The sequence below is a fragment of the Mauremys mutica genome, chromosome 2 (genome assembly GCF_020497125.1).
Source record: "Mauremys mutica isolate MM-2020 ecotype Southern chromosome 2, ASM2049712v1, whole genome shotgun sequence".
Lineage (NCBI taxonomy): Eukaryota > Metazoa > Chordata > Testudines > Geoemydidae > Mauremys > Mauremys mutica.
The window spans coordinates 242,905,710-242,918,793 of record NC_059073.1 but is presented as its reverse complement, the minus strand read 5'-3'; the positions used below and the strand labels follow the sequence as shown (position 1 = coordinate 242,918,793).

The 13,084-nt window shown below is 42.8% G+C and overlaps 1 protein-coding gene across 3 annotated transcripts in view; it reads left to right on the top strand.

The window, feature by feature from the left end:
• Positions 1–13,084, top strand: part of SCIN (scinderin) — a 117,245-nt gene that overhangs the window by 63,547 nt on the left and 40,614 nt on the right. For all 3 annotated transcript variants that reach the window (XM_045006315.1, XM_045006316.1, XM_045006314.1), the window contains one exon: positions 3,410–3,559. In XM_045006315.1, coding sequence (XP_044862250.1) covers positions 3,410–3,559 — 150 coding nt within the window. The remainder of the gene's footprint in view (positions 1–3,409; positions 3,560–13,084) is intronic.

Here is a 13,084-nt window from a genome sequence, read left to right as displayed (position 1 = left end):
TAAGAACACAACTAGCATTTTTCTTTCTTTGCCTCCTATCTTTATCATTTTTTCATGTTTCTTTGTGTACAGTGAAATTGTTTACTGAAATTTACCAATAAAAGTATAATCCTTCCACGCCTACCTATGCTCAGTGTAGCACAGTTCTAAACAATAACTTTATCTGACTTCTCTTGATACAGATTTGAATACTTCCTAACAAAATCTTGTTTTAAAGGTGGATCAAGATGGCACTATTTGAATCAGATTAGATTTAGCCAAATTTGAAGGCAAGATTTTGGCCCCAGATCGTGGATTGCTCACAAAGTACACATCCAAACCAGAATGGGGAAAACAGGCCCATCTGCTTTTGACTCAGGCCTAGGATCAAAATTATAAAGGCAGGTTCAAAGATATAGAGATTCAAAAATGAGCCCCCTGAAATTTGAAGAGGTCCAGATTTGAGCTTCTGGTTGTAGCTTACCTCTACTCTTAATGATAGTCTACACAGCTGGTAGGTGGCAGATTCCAAACATGGGTAACCACTTGGTGGGGAAGGGACTAGGGCCTAGGCTGTGAGATCACATATATTTTAGTCTCCTTTAATCAGTCAAAGACAGACATTTGAAATAAACTTTGGGTACGTCTATACTACCCGCTGGATCAGCAGGTAGTGTTCGATGTATCGGGGCTCGATTTATCTTGTCTCGTCTGGACGCGATAAATCGATCCACTAATCGACGCCCGTGCTACACCTCGGCAGGAGGAGTAAGTGGAGTCAACAGGGGAGCTGCGGCAGTCGACTTGCCGCCGTAAGGACGGCCAGGTAAATCAAACTATGATACTTCGACTTCAGCTATGCGAATAGTGTAGCTGAAGTTGCGTATCTTAGTTTGAACCCCCCCGCTAGTGTAGCCCAGGCCATAGAGTAGATTATCTACTGCCTGTTCTACACACAGCAAGTTAGCATTTTCAAGAAGGTACTTGCATTGACTTGCACGAAGAAGTAATATTTCATAACCCGTGTGTCAGAAACTGATACTTATGTGACTACAACTCTTGCATGGGAGTAATAGAGGCAGTCTGCAAGGAAGAGTTTAAAATTGTGATAAAAATTTGAGCCACATTATTTTTATTATATTGACCTAAACTTTACAAACAGGTTATTTACCTGTGAAAGTACCAACAAACAGTGCATCTCTTACTATTTGTACCATATCCAGAGACACCAGCCTGCTCAGCCAATTGTTTAACCTCCTTTTTGAAAGATGAATATATTAATTATTTAGTGATGATCCTTGTTCTTAAAAATGTGATATGTATATTGTGTAGCTTTTGCCATTGCTACTGTATTGGAGTCCCTGCAGAATTATTGATTTTTTTTTTCATATTAACACTGTCCAAAAAGAAATGGAAAAAAATAACTAGAAATACTAACTGACTAATTCCCTTTTGACTAGCTCCTTCCAGTTCAACCTCCAGAATTTCTTCACCCTCTTCTATTCTGCGTATGTTTTCAGCAAGTACTGCAAAGACCTAAATCTCTTTTCTTTACCCCGACACATAGTCTGCATCTAGGATAGATTATCTGACTTGTGAAACATTTCTGATGCTCTAAACAAACATTAATCATTGTGACACTGTCAACTGAAGGATCCCCATAGTGATAACTAGATCCTGGAAGGGCCTGCCAAGGACCTGACCTAGACTCAGTGAGAGTCTTTGCATTGACTTCACATGGTTTTGGATCAGAACGGTGGTGAGCAAACTCTCCAATTCAGAGGAGCTTTATTGAAGGCGAATATGCATTTCCTCTCTTGGAAATGCCTTTGAGTGAACCCGACTTTAGTGATGTGTCAAAGCAGGAGTGGGCCTACATGAGAATAGCAATCTAAAATGAAGGGTCCCCAAAACAGGAATTAGCAGACCAAATTGAAGGACTTTTGTCCATTTTTGAGAACCAGACTCAAAATTCTGAAATGTTTGGGTGAGGTTTCTTTGGCTCTGGTTTCTGGCTGGAATCAGAACTGGAACTGTCAAAGTCCCTGTGATAAATGAGAGGGAGGTGGGGATGAGGGCTCCCTTTTATGGATACCCAGCCAGCCAGTAGCTATAAAATCCTTCTTAGTAGCTGTTCTCCAATTGTTCTACCTATAAAGCATTAAAAAGTCTCACTGCTATGCATAGGTAAAAGGAAATGAGTGGGCACCTGGCCAAAAGAGCCAATGGGAAGGCTAGAACTTTTTAAAATTGAAAAAAGACTCCCCTTTTGTCTGTCTGTTGTTGTTCTCCCGGGGAGAGGCGGACAGAGCAGCAGCTATGCTGTAAGAAACTTGGGCCAGGTATGAAAAAATCATCAGTATCATACCTAGAAACTACTCATTTAAAACTCCAGATATGTAAGTAGATCAGGAAATGTCTAGGAAGACGTGATTAGGTTTATTCCTTTTATTTCGTTATAGCTTGTGGATTCCTCTGTGCTAAATCCAGGTGCTTTTGTTTTGCTTGTAACCTTTAAGCTGGACCTCAAGAAAGCTATTCTTGGTGCTTAATCCTTGTAGTTGCTCTTTTAAAATCTAGCAATAGCCTGAGTTCCCAGATGTATTTTCTTTCCTTTTTTTAATTAATAAAATTTAGCTTTTTTAAGAACAGAATTGGACTTTTGTGTCTTAAGAGGTTTGTACACATGTTGTTTAATTAGCTGGTGACACAGCTGATTTCCTGTTTTTTCTTTTCTTTCTCAGCTCTTCCCCAAATGAGGGGGGTGAAAGGGCTTGAGAGTACCTCACAGGAAGGAATTCCCAATTGCGCCCTCCTGGGCTCTCAAAGGGGTCCTGCACTTGGGTAGTGGCAGCATCTACCAATCCAAGATCAGAGAAAAACTGTAACCTTGGGAGTTTAATACAAGCCTGGAGTGGCCAGTATAAATTTTTAGAATCCTTGCGGGCCCCCACCTTCTGCACTCGAAGTGCCAGAGTGGGGAATTAGCCTTGACAGTCCTGTACAAGGGGCTGAACTCTGAGTGTTCCTCACTGGAAGAAGAAGTGCCAGAAATTTCATTTCTGAGACTGGGAAAGAAATTTCTTGTGAAGAATCTCAAGAGATTCAGCTTGTTTAGATAAGCTTCAGATAACAGCCAGATTTTTGCACTTCTGAACCAAATCCAAGCCCTAGCACATAGACACTATGGTGAGTGAGGCTACATGAATACTTCAGTTATGGCACTAGTCTATATGACATGGAAACAGTCTTTGATCCAGATCCTCAGCTGGTGTAATTTGGGGTAACTCCATTAAATTCAATGGTGCTGTGCTGATTTACACAACCTGACAGTCTGGCCCTTTGTGTTTTAGTAACTGCTCTAAAGTATTTCATAATTCTGCCCTATGTTGATTCTGATGGCTGAAGTATCTGTTCTCATTTATTCTAGGAAATTTACCAGTGGTGTGGCTCAACATGCAATAAATTTGAGCGTCTGAAGGCTTCTCAAGTTGCTGTTGGCATTCGGGACAATGAGAGGAATGGAAGATCTCAGCTAATTGTTGTAGAAGAAGGAAGTGAGCCAAGACAACTTACAAAGGTATTGTAAATGTATCGCTGGTTCAAATACACTGTTATCCAGACTTCTGGGCATGTCCTGCCGCCATACTACTTCACCTCAGGATATGTCATCAAATCTCATAATCTAAGCAGGACTGGACCCAGTCTTTACATAGAGGAGATCCTCACCGGACACCCAGCAACTTCATTGCTCTGTCGTAAGAGTGCTGTATACACAACAGCTGCTAGGTGCTCTTCCCCCCTCAGTCAGGACTGAGCTAGTGCCCCAGCATAGTGCTATGAGATGATTTACTCCCTTTAAGTGCTATCTTTCATGGCCCCCTTTTTGGAAATGTAAGAATATTAGCCCTTGTGTCTTGAACAAATCCCAGTTGAGTAATTACATTCTACAGTCATAAATTAATCCAGCAGTTTCCCTAGCAAAGTTATTCCTTTCCTCTCCTAAATAAACAATACTCATATAGGGCTTGGTCCTATGCTCTTTGAAGTCAATGGCAAAGCTCCCTCAGTGGTGCAGGATCAGAGCTATATAGAGTTGTGGGAAGGTTTATGGAGGGGAGAGATGAGTAGTAGGTGTGCCTTGAAAAGCTTGTGAGAGAACTGGTGAAGGGAGCGTAACAAACAAATTGAAGGACTTGGGAGGGAGGGCAAAGGTCTTTGTGCCTTGCTTTGGAATATCACAGCTACTAGAAACACCTTTGTACTATGGAGCTAGCCCACGGGACGTGAGTAAGTCCCATTGTATTATATATGGCAAAGTTATTTTTCATACACAGAGATGTTTAAAATAATAACACAGACTTTGAATACGGTCATATGTAAAAAGATTATCAGCTGAGTCAGGTCACGTCTACACTCTGGGGACTGTACTGGCATAGCTACAGCACTGTAGCTATCCTAGTATGACCCATAGGCCTTGGCTACACTTGCAAATTTGCAGCGCTGCAGCAGGGTGTGAAAACACACCCTCTCCAGCGCTGCACATTGCGGCGCTGCAAAGCGCAGTGTTTATTGCTCTGATTGCTCACGACTGTGGCAAGTCTTCTTCTGTGATCAGCAGTGCCAGGGAAGTTCTGTGGGCAGTACTTCAGGTGTCAAGGATGAGGGTGTTGTCTCTATAAAGAAATATGGGGCTGCGTCTGCAGTGCCTCCATAGCACTCACAGTCATTGCAAGCTTTAGGGAAATGTGCTACCATATAGCCACTAGGCCAGGGGTTCTCACCACAATTTTTTTGGTAGCCTCAAAGTGCGGCCACCAAATCTTGCTAGTGGCCACTATGACAATTTTCCCTAAAATAATTAATTTAGGAAAAACAAATAAATATGCACAAATCATAGTTATTTATGTAGGGTTTTTATTTGCACACTCAATAGTAATAATAATAATTTATTCTTTACTGGACCTAAACAGAATAGAAACACAAATAAGGTGTTTTGCATGTTCTGGTCTTTTTTGTTGTTGTTGGGTTTTTTGCTCTTTTGGTTGTGGTTTGGGGTTTTTTTAGACTTGCTAGCTAGTAAGTCTGCTCCTGTGAAAAGTGATATTTGTTAATATCACTTTTCAGAGCAGCAGACTTGTTATCACTTATCACTGTCTCAGAGCTAGATATTTACAAACATACACATACCACTTTTCACAGCAGACTTACTCAGCCCTGGCAAGCCAGGGGACAAATTAAGCCCTGGATGGGGAGGTGGGTATGGAGACAGCAGGGGCCAAGGGTGATGGGGTGGATGGGTGAGGGGCTGGGGGCAGTAGTGGGGGCCAGGGGTGATGAGGGGGATGGTGAACCCAGAGGCCAGGGAAACAGAGCCTGCCGCTGCACAGCCAAAACCCAGAGCCGAAAGCCCCATGGTTGGAGCCCGTGGCTGGAGCCTGCCGCTTGCCACCTGCCATCCCAGGCCTGAAGCTGGAAGCCTGAGCCCCACTGCCCCTGGGAATGTAGGGAACTCACACTGGCTGTCTGCTCCTCTGGCACTTGTGGCTCCAAAGGGGGGCAGGGCTCAACCCGTCCTTGTAGCCCAAGGGGAGGAACCACTGCTTTGCCCCCCACTCCCACCCCCAATCACTGCCCAGGAGGCTGTGGCCACAAGGAAAACCCCTGTCCTCTGTGGTTGTCTATTTGTTTGATCCTTTGTGTCTTACCCTTGCTGCCCATGAAAGAGTGCCCCATGCTTCTGCTCATAACACTCCCCTAATGCTGTTGGGTAGATCAGAAACATCAATGTATTTGTTCACTTTGGTGCCACAGAAGTGTCATAGGCTGGAGCGGAGGAAGGTGCCAACCATTTCCCTAAAAGAAAAATTATAAAATGAGTGGGTGGGGAAAAGGTGAGATTCTTATGATCCTGTACCAGAATGGAACTCCTGAGGGATTTTTCTCCCTTGGATGTGGGCACATGACTCTTTCTGTTGCTTGTGAACACTCACAAATAGATCCTATTCTGGTAGGCAGTTTTTCTCGCTGATAAGATGCCAGGCTGCTGCTATATAAGTACATGTTTGCAATGCAAATATAGATGAAGAATTTACAACAGAATTGCTGCCTGGGTTGTAGGAATTAGTTGTTTGCCTCTTGGAGAAAGCCATGCCCTGCGTTTGGCTTAATGCACAAGTGTAGTTTTTTGTAGTTTGCAGAAATCTCTTCAGTCTAAGCTTCAGTTGTCTGTCACGGAAACTTCTCCCCAACCTGAAAAACTTTCCAGGGGCTTTCAGTGAGATTTGCTCTCCTAAATCCCTTAGGAGCCTTTGAAAATCTTAGTGATCGAGTTTACAAGTACTAATGTTTGTGGGGAGGCAAACTTTACTATTCATGCTGGCAGAGCTTGTGCTTCTGCTTGAAGAACAAGAACAGTACCATGTGACTCAGCTGACCAATCACAACTAAGCATGAATATTCTAAATTTGTGCTGTGCTGGTCAATCTACAGAGTAAAAAAAAATATTGAACATTGAATTAGAAAATGTTGGCTAAGGCCTGATGTACACTTAACATTTATATCAACATAACTGTGTCACTCAGGGGTGTGAAAAATCCACACTCTGAGTGCAGTAGCAATGCTACATAACTTCCAGTGTAGCCAATGTACAATGCTTCCATCAACCTAGCTACTGTCGCTTGGGGAGGCGGTGTTCCTACACTGACAGAAAAACCCCTTTGCGTCTACACTATGGGGTTGTGTTGGCACAGCTACGGTGCCATACCTATGCTGCTTTAGACCCTCTAGGGTAGACATGGCCTGAATTAACTACATTGATCACTTTTCAGAGGGGTAGCCGTGTTAGTCTGTATCAGCAAAAACAATGAGGAGTCCTTGTGGCACCTTAGAGACTAACAAATTTATTTGGGCATAAGCTTTTGTGGGCTAAAACCCACTTGGTCAGATGCATGGAGTGGAAAATACAGGCAACAGGTATATACACACAGTACATCAGGGATCGGCAACCTTTGGCACACAGCTCGCCAGGGTAAGCACCCTGGCGGGCCAGGCTGGTTTGTTTACCTGCCGCGTCCACAGGTTCAGCCGATCAGCAGCGGCCAGTACATCCCTCAGCCCGCGCCGCTTCCTGCCACTCCCATTGGCCTGGAGCGGCGAACCGCGGCCTGTGGGAGCCAAGATCGGCTGAACCTGTGGACGCGGCAGGTAAACAAACTGGCCCAGCCTGCCAGGGCGCTTACCCTGGTGAGCCACGTCCAAAGGTTGCCGATCCCTGTAGTACATGAAAAGATGGGAGTTGCCTTACCAAGTGGGTGGTCACTGCTAACGATACAATTCAAATAAAGTGGAAGTGGGCTATTCTCAACAGTAGAATACCAAGGGAGGAAAAATCCCTTTTGTAGTGGTAATGAGGGCAATGTAATCAGGGTGGCCCATTTCAAACAGTTGACAAAAAGGTGTAACAGTAGGGGGAAATTAGTATGGAGAAAGACATTAGTTTCTGTAGTGACCCATCCACTCCCAGTCTTTATTCAGGCCTAATTTGATGGTGTCCAGTTTGCAAATTAATTCCAGTTCTGCAGTTTCTTATTGGAGTAAACAGACTAAGGTGCCACAAGTACTCCTCATTGTTTTTACATTGATCACTGTGAGTTATTCACTTAGTTCTGTGATTGAATCTGATTCTCAGCTACTGCTGGGGGTGATCAGAGAACGGGAAGAGACCCTATTCTTTCATCTCTAGCAGCCCTATCTGCAGTAGATGATTTAATCTGTTGGCTGTATTACACCATCACACAGTGCATTCTCTTCCTAGCACTAGCGCTGGGACTGGAGGAGCAGTAGAGAGAAACTCTAATATTGTCAGTTTCATTCTGCTTCTGCTGTTGCTACTTTAACTAAGGGAAACCTTACGAACTAGGTTCTCTGAGGTTGTAAATTGGAGAAGCTCCACTGAAGTTAACGGATCTACTGTAGTGACAGTTTTACACAGCAAATATAGTGGCCTTATGTGACCAGAAGCAGGGGTGCAATAATCCCTTGAGATTCTGCTGGAGGAACTCTACAAACTTGAGGGAAGGGTCCGGCAAAACGTTGGATTCCCGTGATCTCACACAGAAGTTAACAACCAGTGTTGCCACCTGTTATGGTAACTTTTATCACAAATATCATGAGACTTTTTCCTAAAAGTGTCAAACAAAAGAAGTAATTTTCTAGCCCCCCTGGTTGTGGGGAAAACAAAGCCTGTGTAAGCTCAAAACCCAAAAGGCAAATAAAAGAACCCAAAATCGATTTGTTTAATAATCTCATCATTTGGGGGAGGTGTGTTTGACTCATTATTTTTTAACTTTGGGTTGGCAGTAATGTGACTCTAATGTAGAGAACCAGACTTTCATAGGTATGGGTTATTTCCTCACTCTTCAGTCTTTGGAAGGAGAGTCTTATCTTTCAAATGAACAGCTTTATTTGCCAGTTGGCATCTTTTCCAAGTCATAGTAACTTCCCTGTAGATTCTACCCAGCTGTAAATGTCAGGAAAATTGATTACCTCATCAGTTAATTTGCTGAAAAGTAGTTACACATCCTTCTTGAGTGGCGGTGTTTGAAAAGAAACAGTCACATGTCAAAAATTAATATGTATAAATATATGTAGTAAACACTATAAGCTGATACTGATCCCATCTGTTGCTTACCAGTGTAATGGTACTGTAGTCACCTTTCAGTGACAATCCAGATCTCAATAAGGAGAGCAGTTACAACAAATGTTCTTTTATGGTCTCTTGCACCTTCAATATATTTTTCTGTCCCATTTGAAAAATAACAGGAACTGAAACTTTAGCCATTGCCCAGCAGTGTTTCTTTCTTAACATGGTCACATCGGGTGTTGGGTTTTTTTTAAGGCAAACCCTGTTTAAATAATCTCCCATGGTTTTTTTTGAGCTGTGATGGTTTTGGATCTGTGGGGGAATAGCTGGTGAGTATGTTCTTTTGATTCATGTTCTGTAGTTCACAGAATTATAGAAATGTAGGGCCGGAAGAGAGACCTTGAGGGTATGTCTACACTGCAATTAAAAACCCGCAGCTGCCCTTGCCAGCTGACAGGCTTGTGTGGCTCGGGCTAAGCTGTTTAATTGTGACATACACATTTGGTCTCAGGCTGGAGCCTGGGCTCTAGGAACCTGCAAAGTGGGAGAGTCCCAGAGCTCGGGCTGCAGCCCGCGTATGAATGGCTACACGGCAGTTAAACAGCCCCTTAGCCTGAGCCCCAGGAGCCAGAGTCAGCTGGTATGGGCCAGCCGCAGGTGTCTAACTGCAGTGTTGTAGACATAACCGGAGAGGTCATCTATTACAGACCCTTGTGCTGAGGCAGGGCCAAGTATACCTAGACCATCGGATTATGGCTTTTATTGTCGTCCATCTTTTATACTTTTAAAGAGTACAGAGTTTTGGTTAAAGCATTAAACATTCATAGTTATATTGTCAGACACTGTTCCTGTGTTAAGAATTTCTTGATAGGAAATTAAGGTCTTGTCTACATGGGGAAAAATTTCTGGCATTGCTATGGCTGTTCTGGTAGGTGGGGACACTATTCTATGATAAAAGTGATTTTATTCTGGAATAGAATCTCTGCTCCACTACAGCTATGCTGGGAAATTTCCCTGTGTAGACAAGGCCTAAGGTATCTTGTAAAATAGATTAAGGGTCTGTCTGCACTGCAAGTGTTGTAGCTGCCCTGCTGTAGTGTAGATGCTCACTACAGTGATGGAAGGGGTTTATCCATCACTGTAGTAAATCCGCCCCTCTGAGAGGCGGTAGCTAGGTCCACAGAATCCATCGACCTAGCAGTGTCTACACAGGGGCTTAAGCCATCTTAACTATGTCTCTCATAGGAGTGAATTTTTCACACCCCTGACCAATGTAGCTAGGTAAACCTAAATTTTACATGTAGCTAATGCGTAAATAACTCTCTTCACTCTTCTTTGAGCCTGCTAAGCAAGTCCATTTTAGAGTGAAACACTGATTAGCAAGGTACTTGAGCACTTGCATATGAATAGCTGAATAGCATTCCTCATGTTCTTCAATACTGGGCTGAATCCCAGAGCCTGAGTGGCAAGTTCAGTGTTTACAGGGATCTTTAGCTGAACTCCATAGAATCTTACAAATACCTCCTCCTTAAGGGTCAAACTTTCCTCCTGTGCAGTCTCGTTAGGGCTAGTCAGATGGTTGAAGGAGGCTTTTCTAAGTGAAAGGATTAAATTGGACTGGGACTTAGGAGTTCAATTTGTAGCACTGCTGCTGTCTTGCTGTGCGACTTTGTGCAATTATTTAGCCACTTTGGTAAACTCTTCCACCTTTTGGTGATGTAGGGTATGTCTTCACTAGCCATGTTAAAGGGCTGCCGCTGCAGCACTTTAATGTGGCTGTGTAGTTGCGGCACCAGCATTGGGAGAGATGTCTCAGCGCTTGTAAAAAGAGAGCCACCCCCACAAGGGGAGTAGCTACCAGCTAGCTATTGTCAGATACTTAAGATATGGCATTTTCTGAAAATCATGGGTTGAATATCACATATAATTTCTCAAGGAATAAGATTGGGGATATCTGGCAACATAAATAAGTTATTAAAAATTGCATAATAAATTATCTGTTTCTATTCAGTGGCATTTTGATCTTTTGTCTATTAAAACTGTCTGACTGATGAGCATGTGGGTTATTGACTGGCTCAAGTATAGTAGTTTCTGCTTCCAATGAAGTTATTTTATTGCTCAGTTTATGGCAGCTGAAAGAATATGCTGTCACTTTATCTCTTCACAGCATTCTGGCTGCACTGTAAACTGCAAATATAAATAAATTAGTCACCTAGTTGACCTGCTTTTCATGCAGTGTCTACTTGGTGGAGTGGCTGAAATTATTAACTGTAGTGTAGGTGGTGTGCATAAATATGCTTACGGGGTTCAGACATGTCTCAGCAGAGCTCTGTGCAGGAGGATGCAAACCACCCACATCTCAATGCAAGGCATTGTTATTTCTACGTAAGACTCAAAAGGCAAATATAAATTTGGGCTCTTTTTTATTGTTTTAAAATCTCATGATTTGTAAGCTAATCTCACAATGTTTGGAGGCCCTACTCAGGATTCATAAGTGGTTGGTGTTGGTGTTACTGGTTTTATTAGAACGTTAGTAACCTCCCAGCAAACTCTGGCACTGATACTCAGTTTTCTCCTATGTGTGAACACAATTCTTGTGAAAGGCTGTATGTAACTTATTTAAGCACTAGCTTGTTTTGCTGCTTTCAGAGTTTGGTAATAAAAGGAATGAGCAACATTTTTCTTGATCCCTTGCTCATAAAGGTTAGTGATGTTTTTTTTCCCTTTCTCTGAGACACCTTAATAAGGAAGCATATCTTGAAAAGCCCAGACCTTCGAAAATAAGCTTTGTTAATTATGTGCCATTGTGCGTCATAAACCCCAGGAAAGTTTGCCTGACTGACCTGTGAATAAATATTAGAAATGAAAGTATGGAAATGGTTGGATCATTCTCCACAGCCAGACATAGGTGAACCTTTTTAACTGGAGAGACTGTAGTGTCGTGATGCAGTTCAAGGCATTTGCCAAGTAAAAGCCACACTAAATGTTGATCAAGAAGGTGCTTTGGATCAAATTTCATGCAAATAAGATAATGATGCGTTTACCTAAGTTCTATGCCAGGGGTAGGCAACCTATGGCAAAGCACCTGAGCTGATTTTCAGTGGCATTCACACTGCTGGGATCCTGGCCACTGGAGGGCTCTGAATTTTAATTTAATTTTAAATGAAGCTTTTTAAACATTTTAAAAACCTTACTTATTTTACATACAACAATAGTTTAGTTATATATTATAGACTTATAGAAAGAGACCTTCTAAAAATGTTAAAATGTATTACTGGCACCCGAAACCTTAAATTAGAGTGAATAAAGGAAGACTCAGCACACCACTTCTGAAAGGTTGCTGACCCCTGGTCTAGGCTATAATAAAGACAGCTGTGAAGACTAGTTCATGTGACTGGCATGAAGAGGTGTGGCCTATCTCAAGGGTATGCATATGTGCAGGTTTCTGCATTCAAGCAGCTGCATGGGATGTGCAGTTTCCTCTGAACAGGGTGACCACCTGTCCTTTATTTTAAGGGACTGTCCCTTAGTGCATTGATTTGTCTCTTCCTTAGGGGGACCACCTGTCCCTTATTTTAAGATGTATTGAAACGTATTAAAACTAGTACGTACCATTTTAAACATTATATTGAAGCTTATGGTAATTCTACTGAGGGCAGTAGAAATGTACAATTGAGAGAAAAATACATGGTGTATTAAGGGAAATGGTTTTTCCCTAAAATGTCCCTAAAATTAAAGCAATGCCCCTTATTTTTCATGTAGTTTTCCCTTATATCCATCCAACAAAGGTGATCACCCTACCTCTGAAGCTTCCAGCATTATCACACTACATGTTGGTCACTGGGAAGGGCTCTAAGAGCAGGGTCTATGGGCACAAAGGTACTGAGGCACCTCACCACCAGATTTAAGTGCCTAAGTCCCAGTTTTAGACACCACTTTGACTCACAAAACTGCTCGACTGCTGCCTAACCCTGTAGGTCAGGGGTAGGCAAACTTTTTTTGTAAGAGGGCCACATCTGGGTATGGAAATTGTATAGCAGATCATGAATGCTCATGAAATTAACAATTCAGAAATAGTCAAATAAACTATGTTTATTTTAGTGGAAATAAACATAAAATGTTACTTACTATTATAAATATACCATCATAACAACATATTATAATAATTAAACAAAACTTACCCCCTTTCCACATCCTCTTTGATTAATATGGGGGAGGGGGGACCCTATGAGATGTAGCACGGGGGGCCTCTATAAGAGATGTTACCAAGGTGGAAGGTGGGGGGACTCATGGGGTGTGGCACGGGGGGGGGCACTCTACAGGGGTGGTACCAGGGAATCCTAGGGGCCCTGCCAGCAGTGACACCAAGGTCGCCATACCAGACACTGCCACGGGTGGAGGCACCCTAGCTGGGACGGGTGCAGCCCCTGAGTGGTTTCGATAGTCTCGAGGGTGTGGCTG